Source organism: Egretta garzetta, unplaced genomic scaffold (assembly GCF_000687185.1).
Source record: "Egretta garzetta isolate BGI_Z169 unplaced genomic scaffold, ASM68718v1 scaffold264, whole genome shotgun sequence".
NCBI lineage: Eukaryota > Metazoa > Chordata > Aves > Pelecaniformes > Ardeidae > Egretta > Egretta garzetta.
Window position 1 is genome coordinate 4669651 of NW_009259685.1, and position 19332 is coordinate 4688982.

The 19332-nt window shown below is 37.8% G+C and overlaps 1 protein-coding gene across 2 annotated transcripts in view; it reads left to right on the forward strand.

The window, feature by feature from the left end:
• The window catches only part of MTRR (5-methyltetrahydrofolate-homocysteine methyltransferase reductase), a 31421-nt gene extending 14070 nt beyond the window's left edge, over positions 1-17351 (forward strand). For both annotated transcript variants that reach the window (XM_035894136.1, XM_009638753.2), the window contains 10 exons: positions 1954-2076; positions 3663-3816; positions 7005-7093; positions 8759-8939; positions 10737-10779; positions 11248-11434; positions 13885-14003; positions 15578-15670; positions 15757-15915; positions 16840-17351. In XM_035894136.1, coding sequence (XP_035750029.1) covers positions 1954-2076; positions 3663-3816; positions 7005-7093; positions 8759-8939; positions 10737-10779; positions 11248-11434; positions 13885-14003; positions 15578-15670; positions 15757-15915; positions 16840-16984 — 1293 coding nt within the window. In that variant the 3' untranslated portion in view covers positions 16985-17351. The remainder of the gene's footprint in view (positions 1-1953; positions 2077-3662; positions 3817-7004; positions 7094-8758; positions 8940-10736; positions 10780-11247; positions 11435-13884; positions 14004-15577; positions 15671-15756; positions 15916-16839) is intronic.
• Positions 17352-19332: the final 1981 nt, after the last annotated feature.

Below are 19332 nucleotides of genomic sequence, written 5' to 3' on the forward strand. Positions count from 1 at the left end.
TAGTATCCTAAGGGTCCTTGACCCTCTTTCTGTTGAGAACGTCAATGGTAACGCTGAGAAAATCACTTAGTCTAGCTAATGTAATTATGTAAGCGTGCATGAATTTAAACGCTGGATAATTTTGCTTTTCTTTTAAACCTCATATTGTGATTGGGTTTGCTGAGATTGTTGAATTAAATAATCCAAATTACTGAAACAAGGATTTATGATTTAGAGGTACTCTTTGATTAAAGACTAATACTCGGGTTGAAAGTGGTGCTATAGTGGTTCAAAGAGCCCATTTCCTTATTTTAAAATCATAGCATATGTTCAGGTTGATCTCTGAAATAATTGATCAGGTTCTAACATTGATGCCTTAACTTTTCTGTAAATAGAAAGAAAAATTAAATTTTGTTTTCAAACACCAAATTGAAAAAGATGAATCTGCTAATCTGGAATTCAGTGACAGATTAAAGATTATAGTCCAGATTTCAGGTATAAAGTTGGATGGTTGTCTTGAGTCTTGGAAAGAATCAAATGCAGGTTTGGGTTTTTTACTTTGGCACTATTTTTGCCATATTTGGCTAGAACTTTTCAACAAGTAGGTCTCATGTAGGATCATGTTTGTTTTTACATGTATGACACAATTCTTGTCCTTTTTCAGTATCTCACATTGCAAAAACCATGGGTATTTTTTGCCAAGCACAGCTGGAGTTGGCTTGTTTTGAAATGCATCAACTTGAAGTTTGGATGTTTCCAAAACCAGATTCCCTCCCATTTAAAGAAGGCTGGGTACTTGGTCTCTCTAGTTACTTACATGATCTGTGTCCAGGACTGTTGAGTTTCAGGGTTGAATTAACAAGCTGCTACTCATTAGCAGCAGAGCAGTAACGGTCTGCATCTTAAACCTTTGTGGCAAGTGTAAGATAATAAAATTTAGCTTAAATCTTGATCTCATTATGCCTTGAACTTGACTTACAGAGAATATGAATGTAAACAGTTATCACAGTCCAGCTGATGCGCCGTAACTTAATATGGCCCAAGCAGTTAATCACCATGTTCAAATTTTAAGACAACAATAAAACTTCCAACCGTTGGTCTCAAGTGATTCTCCTGTCTTTTTTTTTTTTTTTTTTTAATAATAGGAAACCTTCAGATTAACCAATATTCTCTTATTGGTAGAATCATTCGTTTCCATTTAGCAGAGTACTGTTATGGACATTTGGTATCTCTCCCACCTCTTTTTGGTTTTGTCTGTATTGATCTCAAATGAAGCTTGCTGACAATAGTGATGGAGAAATGAGGACTTCTTGTCTGATCTTTGAGTGACAGCCTTTGACAGAGGTGGTCTGGAATTATTCTTGGGGCCCATTTACGATTCTTGGGGTACATTTACACCTGTGTAGAAGTGTTGCGGCATAACATGATGCTGTTTTGTAGTTGAGTTTGCTGATTAGCTCTAAATTTAACTGTAGTTTTAAAAATTATTCTTATAAATTGCCTATAATAATAACCCCATCTGCATCCCATGGTTTTAATCTGTAAACCTGCAATGATGATTTTAAATAGCTTCTGTTCTTACCTTATGTCTGTTCTGTACACCTAGTATTCCTTTAATTAGGTGGGATCTGGGTTTTAACATAAATGCCATTCTCTAATTGGTGATTTTCAAGGCAGCTCTTGAAAAAGGAAACAGCTAGCTGCATTTGATAGTAGTTTAGGCCCATTAGACTGTTCAAGCCTACTGACTTTTTACAGTTGAATATATGCCTCTTACTGCTTGGATGTGATTTTTAAAAGTGTAGAGCAAAACACTCTCTACATATAGAAGATTCATATTTTCCTCATTGTTTTGAATTGTTTTCTAGGATTGTTTTAAAAAAATTGCACCAACACTAATTCCTGTATGTCATAGTAAGCTGTCATTCAGCTGATTTGCATTTTTAGTGTAAGTTTTTGTGTCTTCTTTTTCAGAATCCACATCTGTCCTCACTGATTTCAGGGGGAACAACCTTTGAAGTGCCAGTTACAAAAGCCATTCAGCTCAGTAGAGAAGATGCGATAAAAACTGCATTGCTCTTAGAACTTGATATTGCAGTAAGTTAGTGATGGCTTTTTCTTTAGTGAGTTAAAATAAAGGGTCAAAAGCATGTGTGTGTTATGAGCAATAACTGGGAGGGGGGGAATTTATTTATTTGACTGTTAAAAATAATTCCCCAGGATGTCATGTTAGGCTGATCCATTTTGAAAATGCAAAGCTTGTTTTGTTCACTCCATGGAAGTCAAAAAGAAAGAAAGTGTCAAATTAATTTCTTTGTTGTTCCATGGATATTGTATTGACTGAAATACCTTTTTGAAGGGAATTTGCAATGGAGAAAGGCAGGCAGGGAATACTGAAAATGAATAATCTTTCAGTTTGTATGTATACAATTTAGGAATATTCAGAAACTGTATAGTAAATTGTGACTATTCCTTGTGGTAGCTAATCTACACAAGTAATAACTTGACTTGTATGGTCAGTTGATAAGAATCCTTAGCTCTGAGCACTGTTTCTGCCTCTGGCATTCATTTGCACTGACTTGTTAACATACTACTCAGACTGTCAACCTCTGGTACCCTAGATGTAAAAAATGGTTTATTCAGGGAAGATCATGTTTTGTATACTGGTTTGAAGATGAAAGGCAGAGAGTGCTTGATAGTACTTTACAAGAAATCTTTAAAAGGAAAATATGTTGCTTCTGATCGGCTTTCCAAATGTGTAGAATATTGCCTTTGGGCAATATTATCATTTTGGCAGTAACTTTTATTGGACTCTCTTAGCCTAAACTGTCCATATCCATGGGTCATCTTTAAATCTCAGTTATAAGTAGAGTCTGTTAAATTTTGAGGAACTGAGTCTCTGAGATGACATGGTTTTTTGCATATATTTGTCATCAGCACCCACTGAAAATTTGAACACTTTTTGCCTTTTTCGTAACATTCTCAACAGTCTGTGTATGCAGGTCACCTCACCTGATGCATAAGGAAAACATAATGATGAAAGTATAATTCTGTATGTTCCTGTAACAGGCAGAACCTTGAGTAGGGTTTCAGCAGTTGCGCTGAATGAACTAAGTAGAATCTAAGGTCTTAAGATCCGAGGTACCTTTTCATTTTCTCTTTGCTCTTCTCTTGCTGTTTTTCCTTTTCCCTCCAGAAAATAAAAACAGTTGGGGTCATTTCAGTCAGTTCATCAAATAGTTTAACCAGCAAATTTTCTTTTAGTGATAATGTATCTATATACAAAATTGCATTAATTATAAGGACTTCATTTCTCTGCTCTTCTCAAACCAGGAAACAAAGTACATCAGTAATTAATGATCTGGGCTGATTTTTATAACACATCCTCTTAATATGTACTTATTTTCCTTCTGTTTAGACTGCTCAGCAGCTCTTACTAAAGAATGTCCAAATATTTAAACCAGATAAGGAAAGATTTTTCTAATCAGTAAGGTTAAGCCTGGAAAGAAAACATGAGTATTTTGTTTCTGATGTGCTCCGAAGAGTGAAGTGCTAGTACAGAGTAAAAGAACATACAACTTCACGTGACTGCGGTAGTAGGAAGATCATTGCTAAGAATGGGGATGCTATTGGCTTTGGTTTGTGATACAATTTAATAGAAATTATCTCATATTTTAAAACAGAATACAGTCTTTGACTACCAACCTGGAGATGCCTTCTGTGTAATATGTCCCAACAATGTCAATGAGGTGGAAGAACTTCTTCGCATCTTGGGACTTTCTGAAAAAGGAGAATACTTCGTTTGTATTAAGGTTAAGCAAGGCACTAAAAAGAAAGGTATGGTGTGATGTACTGGTCATGAAAAACTACTCCTTTCTGTGTTGGCAGTAGTTGGTATGTATAGCTTTGAAGGTTTTTATCTTTTGTATTGGGGGACAGCTGTCGTTTCATGGAGGCATGCTGGATGTCACAGAGATGTGTTAAAAAAGAGAGGATGCATAGAATGCTGCTGCTGGTTTTACTACAGATGAGTTAGCTTCTGACTGGGAACTTGAGCATGGCATTGGCGTTCATCCATCTCGTTCTTCCTCTGTGCTCCTTCATGTTTATGGAGATGAGTCTTTAATCACATAACCTAACAATCCCGGACTTGAAAGTAAAATATCTCCTTGCACAGCACTTCACATCAATCTGTTTTACATCCTAAGAGAGCCGCACTCCTGAAGCAGAAGAATTAGTGCTGCTGCAAGGTGCCTTTTAAGGGGCTTGTAGGTCTGTGTGGATCTGTTCTGGTGAGTCTTACAATCTCACTCCCAGAAGGGGCAGCTGCAGGTTCAAGGTATGCCTGTGTACTGCCAGCTGGACCTGTGAAAAATACCCTTCTCTTGCCTTGCAATTGGTGTCTTAATGGTGCTGCTGGGTTGTGCCTTTAGTTCCGCAAGGTGGGGTAGGGCTCTTTGTTGTTCCAGTCTGGGTAAATCAGTTCCCATGGCGAGATTCCCTGCATCATTGAAGGCAACATAAGTTGTCCCTTAAGTATGAGATGTAAAGGGACTCCTGTTCTTGGAATTGGTGACTAAATCACTTGTTAGTGAGGTGAGTTTACATGACAGGCCATTTTGTAATCTATCATATGGGATGTCCAGGCCCAGCTGATCCTCATCCTTGACCCCCACTCCAGTAACTAACCTCCTCTGGGAGGGGTCACTGGTTAGATGTGGTGCAGAGCTAGTATCAGTTACAGCCTGGTCCCTGCACCGGGGATGAGCCCTGCATCTGCAGGGCTTGTCTGACTGTTACCCAGCACCGCTGTGCTGAATCCCCTCCCCCTGCACCCCACCCTCTTGGGGAGCCCCCATTGTCCTTGTTCCTCTGGGACAGATGCCCTCCAAACACACCTGCTTCCCATCCACCCTCCCCCCCCCAAAAAAAAAGAAAAAAAGAAAAGGTCCCAGGAGGGTCCCAGCTTTGTAACAGTCTCCCTTTGGATTAGGGCCAGTCCTGAGCACCCTGAAGCTCAAAGCAGTGTCACCCTGTCCAGGGCCCAACAACCACACACAGGCAAGCAGCAAGAGATTGGGTGGTGTGGGGGGATTTCACAGGTGTGCTACTTCTACTGTTTACACTATTTACAGATTTTACAGAATAAAGTGCATTTACAAAGGAAGCAAATAAAAGGGAAGGGTATAATGAAGGATGAGGTAATGGAGAGCCAAAAGCATCAGGTCTTCACAGGAAGGTGGGCTTGAAATTTTGTCCCTCCTGAAGGCTAGTAGGTTTTTCTGTGCAAATAGGAGCCCTGCTACCTGGCCGCATAAAATCTGAGTATGTAAGTTAAAGACAGTGTCAGCAGCATGTTCAGAGTGAAGGTCTTCTAGAGAGAGATATTGTCTCCTTCCTGCCTACAGTAGTTCCCTTTCTTCTGCTATACTGGTCTTGCAGGAAGGACATAAAGCTGCCCTAACAGGGCACTTGGAGTTCATCATTGTCAGAGCACTTCCCATGTGGAACAGAGCCTTTATAGCCAAGTGACCATAACTTAGCCTCTTGATTGTTCTTGTATACCAAAAAAACTGTCCTTCTAATGCACAGTTGGTAAAAATAATTGAGTGAAACTTGGAATATCAGTGTTCTCATCCTGTGTGTAAATAATCCAGTTTACTGCATCTTTGGCTGCCTAATGTAGCACTAATCAGGGAAAAAAGGTTAAATTATGCATTATTTGTGCAATGGTTTGCCATATCTTGTATGTAAAATGGCATGCCTGTTTGTGAATCTTAATGAATGATAATGGAAAGGAGGATCATAGCACTGGATTGCAGCACAGAGAATCAAAGTTCTTGGCTCTGCTCTCGAGTCTTCTGGGTGACCCAGAGCAAATCATGCTGACTTTTTACACTTGCCTTGGATACTTGTCCAGGACCTAGCAAGTTGCTGCTGATCCACTGATCTCCATGGCTTGTACCGCTGACTTCCCTCTGCTGCAGTTATGAAATTAAATGGTTTAGCATCAAACCCAAGTTCATTTCTTTGGAGCTGTGCTGATGATCAGAGACTTGTTAAGTTGCTATAACTTAATTATTTGGTGCCAGTCTGTACCAAAGAATTCACCTCTATAATGCAGCTTTGCAATTCCTAGCAATGTTCCAGGGTTGCTTTCCTTTCGAGGTGGTTGTCTCTTAACTGCATTCAGATTTCTGAGGAATTTGTAATAGTTAGTACAAACTGTTATGGTTGTGGGTTTACTGAATGAAGAGAGGTGAGAAACCTGGGAGAAGAGTATGAGCAGCAGGCTATGCCTCTGCTGCATCCTCAAGATTTACCAGGAATTCCACTGAATTTTGTTCACAGCCTTTCACAGCCAGTGCTTTTGGGGTTAAATTAAATAGATGCTTTAGCATGACATGGCATGGGGCCAATAAACCTGGCTGCACTCTACCTGACTCTGACGGGATAAATGGGATGCCAGTGTACCTCCTTCCCAGAAACGGAACCTGTGAAGAGTACAGGAGGGATTATTTGCTTGTACAGAAACCCCTTGGATCTGCTGGGCCTCAGAAGCTCCAGCTTGGCACTGGCTTGCATACACCTTTGGTTAGATCATTAGAATACTTCAGTATGTTCCGATTGTCAGGAGCACTCATTGATGGAGGGGAAAAAATATGGATGTTCCTTTTCCTGGCAAGCATGCCTCTGAATGTCTTCAAGGTGGAAAGTGGCAACAAAGCCTTGAGTAGTTTTGTGATGAAATTTATTTGAACATTCGTGTATTATACCACTCTTTTTGTCTCCTGCTTTCCTGATAAGTTTTGACTTTTCATTGGAAAATTGCCATCAATACTTCATTGGAAAACTGTCTTGCTGTTTAGTTTATAATTTCCACTAACCAGCTGGGGTTCAAATTTACAGAATTGAATACAGTTTAGCTCTGTTTTATTTCTTGAAGGAACAAGCACTCTGTGATGCCATTTTTTGGATATTAATAGATGCACATTTTGTTTTGTTTTTTTCTGCCGCTGAACTAGGAGCAGCTCATCCACAACACATCCCCGAAAGAAGCACTCTGAAATTCATTCTAACCTGGTGTCTGGAAATAAGAGCAATTCCCAAAAAGGTGTTTATGTGTTTGTTCTTTTAAAGAGAAATCCTTAGTAATTCTATGCTGTATGGGCTCTTACAGATCTGTCCTTGCTTTGTATGTAGGTTCTTGGTGAATAAGGATTGTCAGTTTGTATGCTGCTGTTTGTACTTTATTCTGAGAAATTTCACTTCTGGTGCTTTATCTGGAAAATGATGAGATACCAAGATCTCTATTCCTGTTCTGCAGTACCTTGATTCATAACTAGTCTGGAAGTAAATAGAAACGTATTAGATATTTGGTGCCAGGTAACTGGAAGGCTGACTAAACCTGGCTCCATAGGCATTTTAGAGATACCATTCTTTCTAATCAGAGGGAGCCATATCTGTCAAGTTTTGTCACTGAAAATACACCTGTTGCTCTATATAAACATACCATAATGTCTTTTAAATTATTTTGAAGCTTTTCTTCAGCATTTCAGTAACCTGGCAGGATTCAAAGAAAGATTTTTGCTTGTATAGTATTTATTCTGACAACGTGTGAATATTATTTTCCTTTCATTCTGTGCCTACAAAAAACTGGAAGCTTGCAACTGGAAATGCATGTGTATTTCTGGTATTGTCAAAACACATTTTAAAAATAACTTTGTATAAAGGGTGAAGCTAAACAGCTGTGTTGGTTGGGTCTCTGAGGGAAATCAGTTTTTGGAAAGACCTTTTAACTCAATTTAGTGGATTTTGTAGCAGAAGAGAAGAGAATTTTCCAATTGCTTCAACCTTTTCAAAACTGCATTTAACAATTTTGAAAATTTTCTCAATAACAAGAGTAGGCAGAGAGTGCTGGCTGGAGAGTATCACCCAAGCCAGTTTTTATAAGCTTTCTGCTTTATTACCTGTTCAGTGTAGAATGTGCTTTATCTAACTCGGTACTCAAAACTATTGTCTAGAAGCTCAGTGTTTGAGCACGCTCAAACTACTTTCCAAGTATTCTTTTGTGTAGAATATGTCATCTGATTGCACTTGGTGTTTTAGATCACTTTTCTTCTATGCACTGTGTCTATTTCCACCTTGCTTTTGGAAGAAAAACTTGTAACTATTTACATCTAATTTTTACTTTATCTTACAATGCTCAATTTAATTTTCCCGTAAAGAAGAGCTTGCAATACCATTATGTAGACATAAAGTATGGAATAAAACACCACAGTGACATTTACATGACTCATTAAATACCATAATTTATTTACAGTAATACCTCTTCTAAGACTTCTTATTTTTCCTTTCCTGGCTTCTGTAACTCAGCAAATGGTGTTTTGTCTCAAATTAAATTGTGTTATGGAGCTGTTTATATAACTAAAGTGCAAAAACATAAATAAGAAAGCCTTTCGTAAATTTGGGATTTTTCAGGGAATGGATTGTGCCTGTTTATTTGTCTCTCCCCTGCTCAGGCTAAGTAGGATTTTCTGACCTGCTAGCTTGTCCCAGATATTAGAAGAGCAGCCAAAAAGAAAAAGAAACAAAAAAAAAGAAATGTAAATTTTTCATAGTAGGTGAAAGTGTGCATTGGGAAATAAATTGTATTATCCATTAACCTCTGAGGTGACTGCTTCCTGTCCCCAGGCATCCCAAGTATTTCCCAGATTTGTGACCATTTATCCAAATGGACAAGGTTTTTTACCCTTTGCTCTTATTATCTTCCCTGCAGGCATTTTTGCGGGCTCTTGTAGAATGTACTAGTGATGCAGGAGAAAAACGGAGGCTTCAGGAGCTTTGTAGCAGACAAGGAGCCTCTGATTACACACGCTTTATTAGAGATTCTAATGTTTGCTTGCTGGATTTACTTCATGCTTTTCCAAGCTGCAAGCCTTCACTTAACCTGTTAATTGGTAAGTGACTGATTTAGAATTAATTAGATTTGGTTTCTGAAAATGCGTCAAACTAAATGTTCAGTTTTCCAAGAAAGGGGAATAACTGTTCAGTAAACTAAAACTATTGTTGGGGAAGAAAGCTCTGTTCTCCAGTTTGTAGTCTTTTGCCTTCATTCTGCAAACACTTGGGTACATACATATGCTTCAGTTGACTCTGGATTGTTCCTGTGTCTTAAAAACTAATCATAAAGGTTTTGCAGGATTCTGATCTTTAGGAAACAGTTCAGCAACTGCTTACAATTAAAAAAGACATATTTTTGCAACTCCTGATTTCCCTGCCTACATGTTCTTCTCTTGCACTTTTACCTGTTAAAATGGAAAGCTTTTCCCAGTATATTTGTATTTATGTAATGTCCAACACGCTCAGTGGGTTCCTTATATAAAACATTGAAGGAATAAGACTCCAACTGTAACCATTTCAAATACATCTGAAAATACTGGCAGTTATTTTCCAGATTAAAAACCCCAGAGTTTCTTAATATGTTTTGTTATATGAGACAAAAAAAAATGCTTTTTATGTTCTTGCAGTCGCCTTCTCCATGTCTGCCCCAAATCTCTCCTCCTTAGTACAGTGTGGGGATTTAAAAAAGTAAATACAAGCTCTGCTCCACTTTCTACAAAGACATGAATTTTCACAGTGAAAGCAAAACCACTTAGCTTTTCAAAGGTGATATAGAACGGGCTGTAGCAACTGAACTGAATAAAAGGAAATTTTGAAAGTTTTTTTTAACACCCCTCCCCAGGGACGTAATGTGCTGCATGGGCTTAGTGTCGTCTTTAAGTGATTCCACTGAACTAGCTTTCCTTAAGTCTGACTAGCAACGATCTTACGTAGCAGAGCATCTTCAAAATATGTCAAGGTATCCATGTACTGGTTGGGACATCTGCAAAAGGGCAGTACATGTGGAAAAACAGCCAAAAAGCAATTAAACTGTGTGTTACCCTGTTACTCCAGGGTATGTATGTTTTCTGGTATTTGCTATGCCCGGTTTTTCTGGTATTGCTCACTTATTGTCACCATTCCCCACCATATTGTTCACTTGGTGATATGTCTGGCTTCTTTTAATATGCCCTTCTTCTCAGCCAAAATGTGCAGTCTGCATGCAAGTCATTCCTTTGAAGACACCAGCGAGTTTGACCTTTTTGTAAATGTACATACATATGTAGATATAAGTGATATACATAGTGGGTTTCTTGTTGATAAAATGCCCGGTAAACTCCTGTTTCTGTTGGTTTTTTTTAGCTGTGATTTCCAGAATTTGCACAGGTACTCATAGTGGTTTGCAATTGAATTGGCACATCTGCTTCTAGGACGTTATATATAGGAAACTTCCAACCAAGCAATTCGTATTCTGAGAGCATTTGAGCTCTTACATGAGAGGTGGGGAAAATTAAATTTCAAGTTTCACCTTGTCCACTAGGTACTGGCATCTCTTCTGTGCACTTTACAGTTGTTTTTAATTGACCAAGAACCCCAATAAGTTAACTGTTGTGGTCTCATTTTATAGGATCTCCAACAGAAATTCCACAAAGTCTAAAAAAAATCAAAAATAAAAGTCCAAGTCTTAATAGCTTATTTCTGAACCACAAGCACTGAATTTTAATAGAGTACAATTATACTTGAATTATAATATGCTTGTAATCTGTTGTTATATGAGACATATAAGTCATACAAGACACTCATATGATATTTTCATTTTCATTGGGGTGAATCAAATAATAAGTGATGTGTTCTTTTTATTTTTTATTTTTCAGAACATCTTCCTAAATTACAAGCCAGATCCTATTCGGTATCAAGGTAATGAAATATTCAAATTATATCTCCTTGGTAGTTTAGGTATGCTTTTTTCTCAAATGTGTGTGTGTATGTTATAGTCTAAAGAAGAAAGGAATAAAGGATAAAACCTGAGGAAAAAGTGATTGTGTCCCTGTTGCAAAAAACTACAGGGTTTGACTATTTCAAACGGCATTGTTTTGAGTGTCTGGCAAGACTTTGGTAGAGTTCTTAAGAACAAGCTCATACACATGTAGCTGGTAGAAATTTGGATTCCCTTCTATAGGCACTGGCCTCTGAATCCTTAAGATGTTTTCTCCCTATATATAAATACCACACAGTTAGCTCAACACTGAGAATCTTTATTCAATTCAGGTGGTTTGGGCTGCAGATGAGCCTGCTGTAAGATTGTACAGCTATCTCTCAGGTTTGGTTTGGTTTTTGGTTTGGTTTTGGTTTGGTTTTTTTTTTTAATACTTTTGGTCTTTGCAGTTCCAACTTATATCAGCCAGGAAAACTGTGGTTTCTGTTTAATATTGTGGAGTTCCCTGCTTGTCCTGCTAGACCAGTCTCACGGAAAGGAGTATGTACAGGGTGGCTTGCTGAGTTAGTTGCACCTCTACTGCACCCCAATAACAACACTCTGGATACAAAAGGAGGAAGCTCTTTGACTGAAAAGGTATGAATATTAGATCTAAACTCCTTAACCATTAAATTTATGCATTTCAAAACAACTGCAGATTCCTTTGCTCACTGCTCTGATGCAATGTGGGTGTTTTGGCAGTATACACCTTCATTTTGCAGTTCTACTGTACCTTTAAGTTTACCCTGCCCTCTGTAACACATCTAGAACTTCATTGCTAAGTTGCTAAACTTATATTTTACTTTATCTATGGATACCTGAGTTGTGAAACTTCCCATTGCTGAAAGGCCAGAGTTGTTTTCCACCCCACTGTAGTTCTAAGTGAGTCTTGGAGGATGTTTTCATGGACTAAAATACCACTGTGCAATTGAATAGTTATGCCTGTTAGCACTGCAGGAGAGAGGCACTTGGCCATTTGCAGAAAAGGGTGGCAGATAATAGGGGAGAAATCATCAAACTCGCTTCTTGTCAGGACTCTCATGGTTTGCAAAGGCCAAGTTTCTGAATACTTAAAAGATCAAACATGAAAAAGAGAGTTGGAAAAAAAAAAAAGGATTATTACAAAATGAGTCTGAATAAAGTTCAGAACTATTTGTATCTGCTGTGCAAGCTAGAATTCAGCACAGACAAGTGCGCAGCAGTACACATAGATTGCAGAAATATGTGGAACAAAATAGATGAATGTGGTCTTATGCAAAAATACGTTAGATTAATTAAAGACACTTTATAGTATAAATGTGTTTACCATTTGCAGTACTTTTTAAAGGAATGACCAGTTTGGAGTCATTACTGGGGAAAATAGCCTCCTAACTCAAGTGTGGTTTGAAGTAGTGAGTACAACAGAAATATTGCCCCCACCAGCAAGAACTATACTGATTTTTTAACATCATGAAACCAGAAAAATAGTCCTGTTGAATGTTGTAGTATCTGTAGTGAATTAAATTATAAGAAACAAGTAGTGCTAAACCACTGTTACAGAACAAAGTTTAAATAACTTGGTCTAGTGCTTCACTCCTTCCTTAAACTTTGTCACGATCCACTATTGGGTTGAACAATTTGGCAGAGGTTAAACCCCCTTGCTTTCCAACCGACCTCAGATAATTCTGGGAGGTTGGGGGCGGCTGGGCTTAACTTCTGATTAATTCCAATATTTTACCGTGACTAAGGTTCCTTTTACATTCTCGGAAACAGAATTAAGACTCGAAACGGAGTCAAGTGCCAAGTCACTTTATTCGGCCAACAATAAACGCGCAAGAGAAAAACAGAGAAAGAGAGGAAAAGCGAGGAAGGGAGAGAGAGGGGGAGAAACAAACAGCACAGGGGTGTTGCGATAGCTGCCACCACGGGTCTATGTGCTGTCTGTGCGGCCTGAGCGATCCATGCAGTCCGTGGGGCGCATGCCCAGTACCGTCATTAAGAGTATGCTCGAAAGTCCTAGGGGGTCCGAGCCCCCTCCCCATTGCCAGTTAACTCTGGGCCCGGGCGCATGCGCAGAGGACGTACTCCAAGATAACCGGCCACACATTCCTGTGGGGTGGGACCCAATGGGCTGAAACTGCCCCACTCAGTTGCCGTGGTGATTAGGCTTTGGTGGTTAAGCTTGCCTGCCACCAATGTTGAGACAAGCTTCTAGTCCCTTACAAACTTGAAAGTAAATTCAAATCCTTTCATAATTAATATGCAAAATGAATCAGATGTTTGCTTATGACTTTAACGCATGAAGCTCTGCTATGGCTGCTGCTGAGTCTTGAATAATCTTTAAAAGCATTAAAAATAGTCGTCTCTCATTTTCTATACATTATGTTAGCCATACCTCAGAGAACAGTTGTGAAGCTCCTATGAAAATTATATTTATGTCCTCTCAGGCAGATCTGAAGATCAGAATTAGAGTTTATCGGTGGAATAATATAAACCATTTTCCAAGATCTTTGAGCAGTTATCTGCCTCCCCTCAGCCATATGCATTTTTGGAGATTTTGTAAAACATTTATGAAAATTAAGAAAACAAGCTCAGTATCAGTAGGCTTCAATTTACTAGAAACACGTCCTCACCTCCACTGGAATATTTTCAGATGTCCACAATGTAAAAAAAAAAAAAAAGGTTGAGTTGCCTATAATAGCAATAAACTAGCTTTTGCTTCCCTTTGAGTACCAACACCAAACTTTCCATGAATTCTGTAACAGTATTCCCTAAATTTATGATGCAGTCAACTTTCATATTCAGATACTCATGTTTGTGTTGTTTTCCCTGGTTTTCCTCCAGGTGGATTAATAGGTTTGTAAATACGGTGTATTTTCTTTCAGAAACTCATGTGGAATTTTATTCTAGATGTTTGTGTTTCATCAAAAATAAACTCTGAAGCTCAGAATTTAGAAGGCTGTGTGGACACATAGAACATGTAAATATCCTGGGGATTCTAAAAATTTCATGGCATTTTCACTGCTTAAGAATATTCTTCAATTGTACTCTATCTATTTTCACTTTAGATATCTATTTTTGCTCGTCCAAACAATACCTTCCACTTACCTGCAGACCCATCTGTCCCGTTCATGATGGTTGGTCCAGGCACAGGAATTTCCCCGTTTATTGGTTTCCTACAACATAGGTATGTACCTAGTTCCTACCTGGGAAGCAGTCTTTTTATGTTGCGGAAAACACAGCCTCAGGTTTTGACTACAAATGCAGTTAATCTTTTTTTTTCTTTTTTTTTTTCTTCTTTTCACTTTTTCTATGAATGGTATGCTGATTAGAAACAGTCTTACTAATTTTAAACAAGCAGTTCTTGTGTATTTGTTTTTCAAATGAGTAAAACTTACACTTTCATCTGACTGTATGTAATATCCATAATGGATATGTTAGGAATTGGGTGAATTGGAGAAACAGCAATAAGAAATGAAATCCTTTATCTGTGTGTGGCTAGTGGAAGTCCTGTAAGAGGTCAGTGGTTTTTAGAAATAGTGTTGATTGGCCTGAATTTGGTATTCAAAATGCATTTCCTTCAGAAGTAGCATCTATATTAAAAGCCTTGACATGATGAATGTCGAGTTTTCTCCCACATTCCCTTATTTCTGTATGTTTACACATTTTGATGTTTTAAAATGAGGAGCTTGGCACCTGAACCCTCAACTGGGAAGCAGTCTTGGGTTTTGTGTGTTTGTATTTGAGAGAAGGTAGATCCCCCTTTTTTTTTCCCCTTCCAACTCCAGCAGTGTGATTTTGCAAGGCAGAGAGATGCTTGTTCAAAAAGTGACAGATATGACATCACCAAGAATATGTAAAAGCATGATCGTTCAGAGAAAACGAAGAATGGGAAGAGTGGACTATTTGGGTGGGAATGGTTGCAAGTTTTATAAGTAACCAACACATATCATTCCTACATGGCTCATTAGTTCCAGCAAGATAATGGAGTTTCTTGCAGCCTGTAACAATTATTTTTAAACCATTTTATTTGAGAGAAAAGTGAAATTTTTACATGACATTTCTGACTCCATGCATCTGCTTTAACCAAATCATTATGTATAATCCTTACTCCTTAGTTTTAACTCCCAAATGTACCCTTATCTCTGAGAAATATTTTGCATTTTATTTTAAAGGATTCATAGCATTTCATAAGTATTTGATCAACAATAAATGAAGTATCTCTCTTGAAATGTAACTAGAAAGTTGCAGCTAAAACCCCTCTAAAGTAGTATGTTCGGCATTATTTCAAGAAAATGCAATAACTCTCCTGATGATGTGGTAGCTAAATAGATTGTTATTCATAAAGTCTAGCAGGTTTCTACAGCTAAATGGAAAGCATGCTAAACCTGCTTTGTGCTGAATTTTCCTAGACGTTTTTACAGGGCTTCCAGTGAAGGATAAAGGTTAGTGATCTCCTTCATCAGCAGTCAGGATTGTTTTGTGAGATGTTTGTGAGTGTCAGTCTTGACTATTCCAATATGAAACTGTGGCAAAAAAAAACCTCTTTGAGGGTTGATTGATTTTTGAGCTGGACCAAAAATGAGTAGCCAAGAAAATCAAAGAAGGAGGGTTTGACTGTGATTTACCTTAAGTCATTTCACGTTTCTGCCAATCCAGAGGTTTATTAAAGCACTATTTTAAATGAGAACTAGGTTATAGGCGTTTTAGATTCTGCACTTGATAAAACAGGATTTGAAATTTTTTTTTCGGTCTGTTTAGGCAAAAGCTCAGAGAAGAACATACAGACTGGGAATTTGGAGAGACATGGCTGTTTTTTGGTTGTCGGCATCAGGATCGAGACTATCTGTTCAAGTAAGTTCACTGTTTAGCATTGATTTTGTATTCATGAGGGAATGCTTGTCTCTGAGCCATTACTAACAGGTTTTATTGCCTTTCAGAGATGAGCTCAGATGTTTTCTTGAAAATGGCACGTTAACTCATCTTAAGGTTTGTTTCTCAAGAGACTCTTCAACTGCAGAAGTAGCGCCGCCCAAGTATGTGCAAGATGTCATTAGGCTTTATGCGATGAAAGAGACAGGTTACTTCTATGTGTGTGGGTGAGTAGAGTGGAGATGGACTGCCTCGGAAAGAGAACTGAGTAGAAGTTCGAGGCTTTAGAAAGACTTAGACCTGTCTGAAAGAAAAGACCAACATGATGCTGAAAGAGCCTTCCTGGAATGCTAGAATTTCCTTACTATGTCCTTTTTTTTCCAGCAGAGTCTTGAAAGTATAGTTTGTAATCACACAGTTCCACTGGTTGCTTTAGTCACCAGTTACTCTTTTTCTGTTTTAGTATTCAGTTAACCTATAGGAGGTTTCAGGCTAATAGGTTTCTCTTGAGAAAATGAGACAGCAGCAGTCTTCTGCTGTGTTCCAGTCTTGGGTGGGCCAGAATGCTAAAGCTCTGTAATAGTAATATATTTTACAGTGGGAAGTTTTATTTGTGGATGCTAACTTACCTGGAGGTTTGAGATTTTTAGGATTTTTAGGAAGTTTGTTGATAAATGGACAAACTGTTTAAATATAGAGCACAGTGTCAATAAGTTCTCCTGCAGGAATGACTGTCAGCTATTTGTATTAAAAATAGCATTATTAATAAATGAGGGGTTTGGGTTTGTTTGGTTGGGTTTTTTTAATATTGGAACCATATGGTGATATAATAATAAAAAATTCTTCAGCAGGTCAAATTCTCCCTAAAAGAAAACAATTATTCTGTGACAGGTCAACTAGAGTTCCAAAGGCTTTTTTTCTTATAAATTACAGGATGCTGAAAACTTTGTAATGTTTGATTGAGAGAAACCCTTCTTACTGTCAATGCTTAGCTACAGGAAAACTCAGCGAGAACCTTGCCATACAATGCACAAGCTATATTTTTGTTTGGGATTTTTTTTAATGCCTCTTTTCCAATATTGTCCTACCTCTGAAGCTATTGATAAAAGGAAAAAATACACTATTATTATTTTTTTTTTTCTTCTCCCCAGAGATAAGAAGCACATGGCTGATGGTGTAAGTGATGCTGTAGTGGACATTTTAAGCATGGAAATGGAAGTTGACAAATTGGAAGCAATGAAAATCCTGGCTATGCTTCGAGAAGCAAAACGATATTTGCAGGATGTTTGGAGCTAAATATTTAGCTTTTCCTATGCCCTTGTAACACAAAAGATTTCGTTTCACACATATGCTTTTGAGTAAAAGTTATTGTCAAAAGTGCTGTCTAGTCACCCAAATCTTAACTTTATCTATTGACCTTTCAAGCAGGAATATGAAACCTTTTAAATGACAACAAGCCAGGCTGCCTTTTGAAGTGTGTGGGTTTTTAACGATGTTACATAATGGACTGTCTCAGTGCCTTGATTCTCTCATTTTAAGATTGGATTAATGTAGAAAGTAAAAACTTTTGTAGTTGCACAAGTGTAATTGTACATTTACATCATATATTTTCTCCTATAATGTACACATAAAGAAGCTTCAGAGTAAATATGTTACACGCTGATCTATGCGTCATCAAATACATTACTGACTTGCCAAGATTTATTTGAACACTTCCTAGATACTTCCTGAGACTTTATATTTTTTCAGCTTGCACAATGACAGTAACGGCCAAAAGGAATGAATGTTCGGAATGTTGCACGGAAAGGTTACTGCAGAATTTCAACTCTGAATTTTTCTTTAAATACTTAGCTTTTTCATTCCTTCATTACATCATATCTCACAGTTTTTCTACACTCCATGCTAATCCTTATTAGATTTTCCTGCATAATTTTTTTGAAATTATTTTAATTCCTGTCTCTAAAATGTTCGTGGTTTAACTTATGCGCAGACTCACCCATTGGGTTCAATTTGGTTGCTGGAGAAATATTGCTTAGTAAATACTTTCTCAGATTACCAAACTTTTTTTTTTTTTTTTTTTAAGTTGAAGACAACATAAAATACGGTGTTGTGAAAGCAGATGCCCTTACTTATCACAATCCACTGCAAAAATAGAAGTTGTTGAAAGCAAATTGTTGAAGTATCTGGTCGCTTTCTAACAACGGCCATTTGGAGTGCAAGTAGGTGGACAAGTGAAAGTGTAAGTCAGTCACACTCCTCTTCAGATCCCTCCTCTCTTCCCTCTGCTCTTTCTAACTTCTAAACATCCATATTGTTTTCTTGGTTCCTTGTCATACTTAGGTCTTTAAAGATAAATACGAAGTACTTGCATATCACAATACAGAAGTAGTGATGACCATTTTGGTAATACTGCAGGTAATAGCATAACACCTTTGGGATATGAACAGTTGAGTGCCCTTTTCTGATTGTGTGTATTGCAGTTGACAGGGTCTGATACACAACCGGTGTCTGTGCATTTCCCCTCTTCTGTAATCAATTCTCTACAAAACTAAAATACTTGGATTATTTAGTAATGTAGTGGTAAATCCGTAGCAAAGCGCATGAGCTTTATTAGGATCCCTTAGAACAAAAAAAAAAAAAAAATAATTGCAGCTTGCTCTTAAATTTAAATATGCATGGTGCAAAGCCCAATGTTTAAACTAAAATAACCCCGACAAACACCACCCTGTGTTAGCTGAAGGAAGTATTTTTGCCTTCTCATTCAGTGACATTGAACAAGCAGGAAAGGCAGGGAGGAAAGGACTTCTCAGATACAGCAATCATGGCGATGGAGAGGGCTTGCAGTAAGAACTATGTGTTTTTCTTAATTAAATTGTGTCTCTCTGTAATTGGATAGTGCTGATTTATGACTCCTCAGTGTGTCTATTAGAAAAGCGTACAGGGCTGGATTTTACCATGTCTCCTAAAGCTAAGGAGGGGATTTTTTTTAACATCTTTTAGTTTTCTTTCATTAGAGAAATACCATGTATGTGCTTTTCCTCACAATTCCAGAACTGGTTACAGAATTCCTTTGTCATTTAAAAGAAATAGTGAAGGTTGTGTGCTGTTTTTTTTATTTGAGAGGCTAGTAACAAGGACTGGTTGTTACGCTAAAGCTGTTGTTCCAGAGAAGCATTAATGATGAAGAATTCCTTATGGCCTGTTTTCTCATTAGTTTTTGAATGTTGTTCTGAATTTGTGAAAAAGGGTTGATGTTACAATTTCTCTTTTAATCTACAGTTTCAACAGAGGGTTTAGTTTTCAGATTACTACACTCATACCAGATTTCTTCAGTGTGCTGCTTCTAAATTCAAGCTGACTTTACTGCACCTGAAAGCCAAAGTAGTACTTCCATGTTTCTTCCACCTCTATTTCCTCTCCATTTCCTTCACCCTTCTCTCCCAGCTTTTCAGGAAATCTAGAATATTGGCAGAAATAGGATGAATATGCCTTTTTAGCAGTCTCTGAAGATACTGAGGATCTTGAGAAGTTTCTTCTGAAAAATGATAAAGCCGGATGAGAGAAATGGCAAAATCACAGAACATGACTCGCGTGTCAGTTTAAGGATTGATCTTCGCTACTGAATGGCACTTTCGGTATTGAAT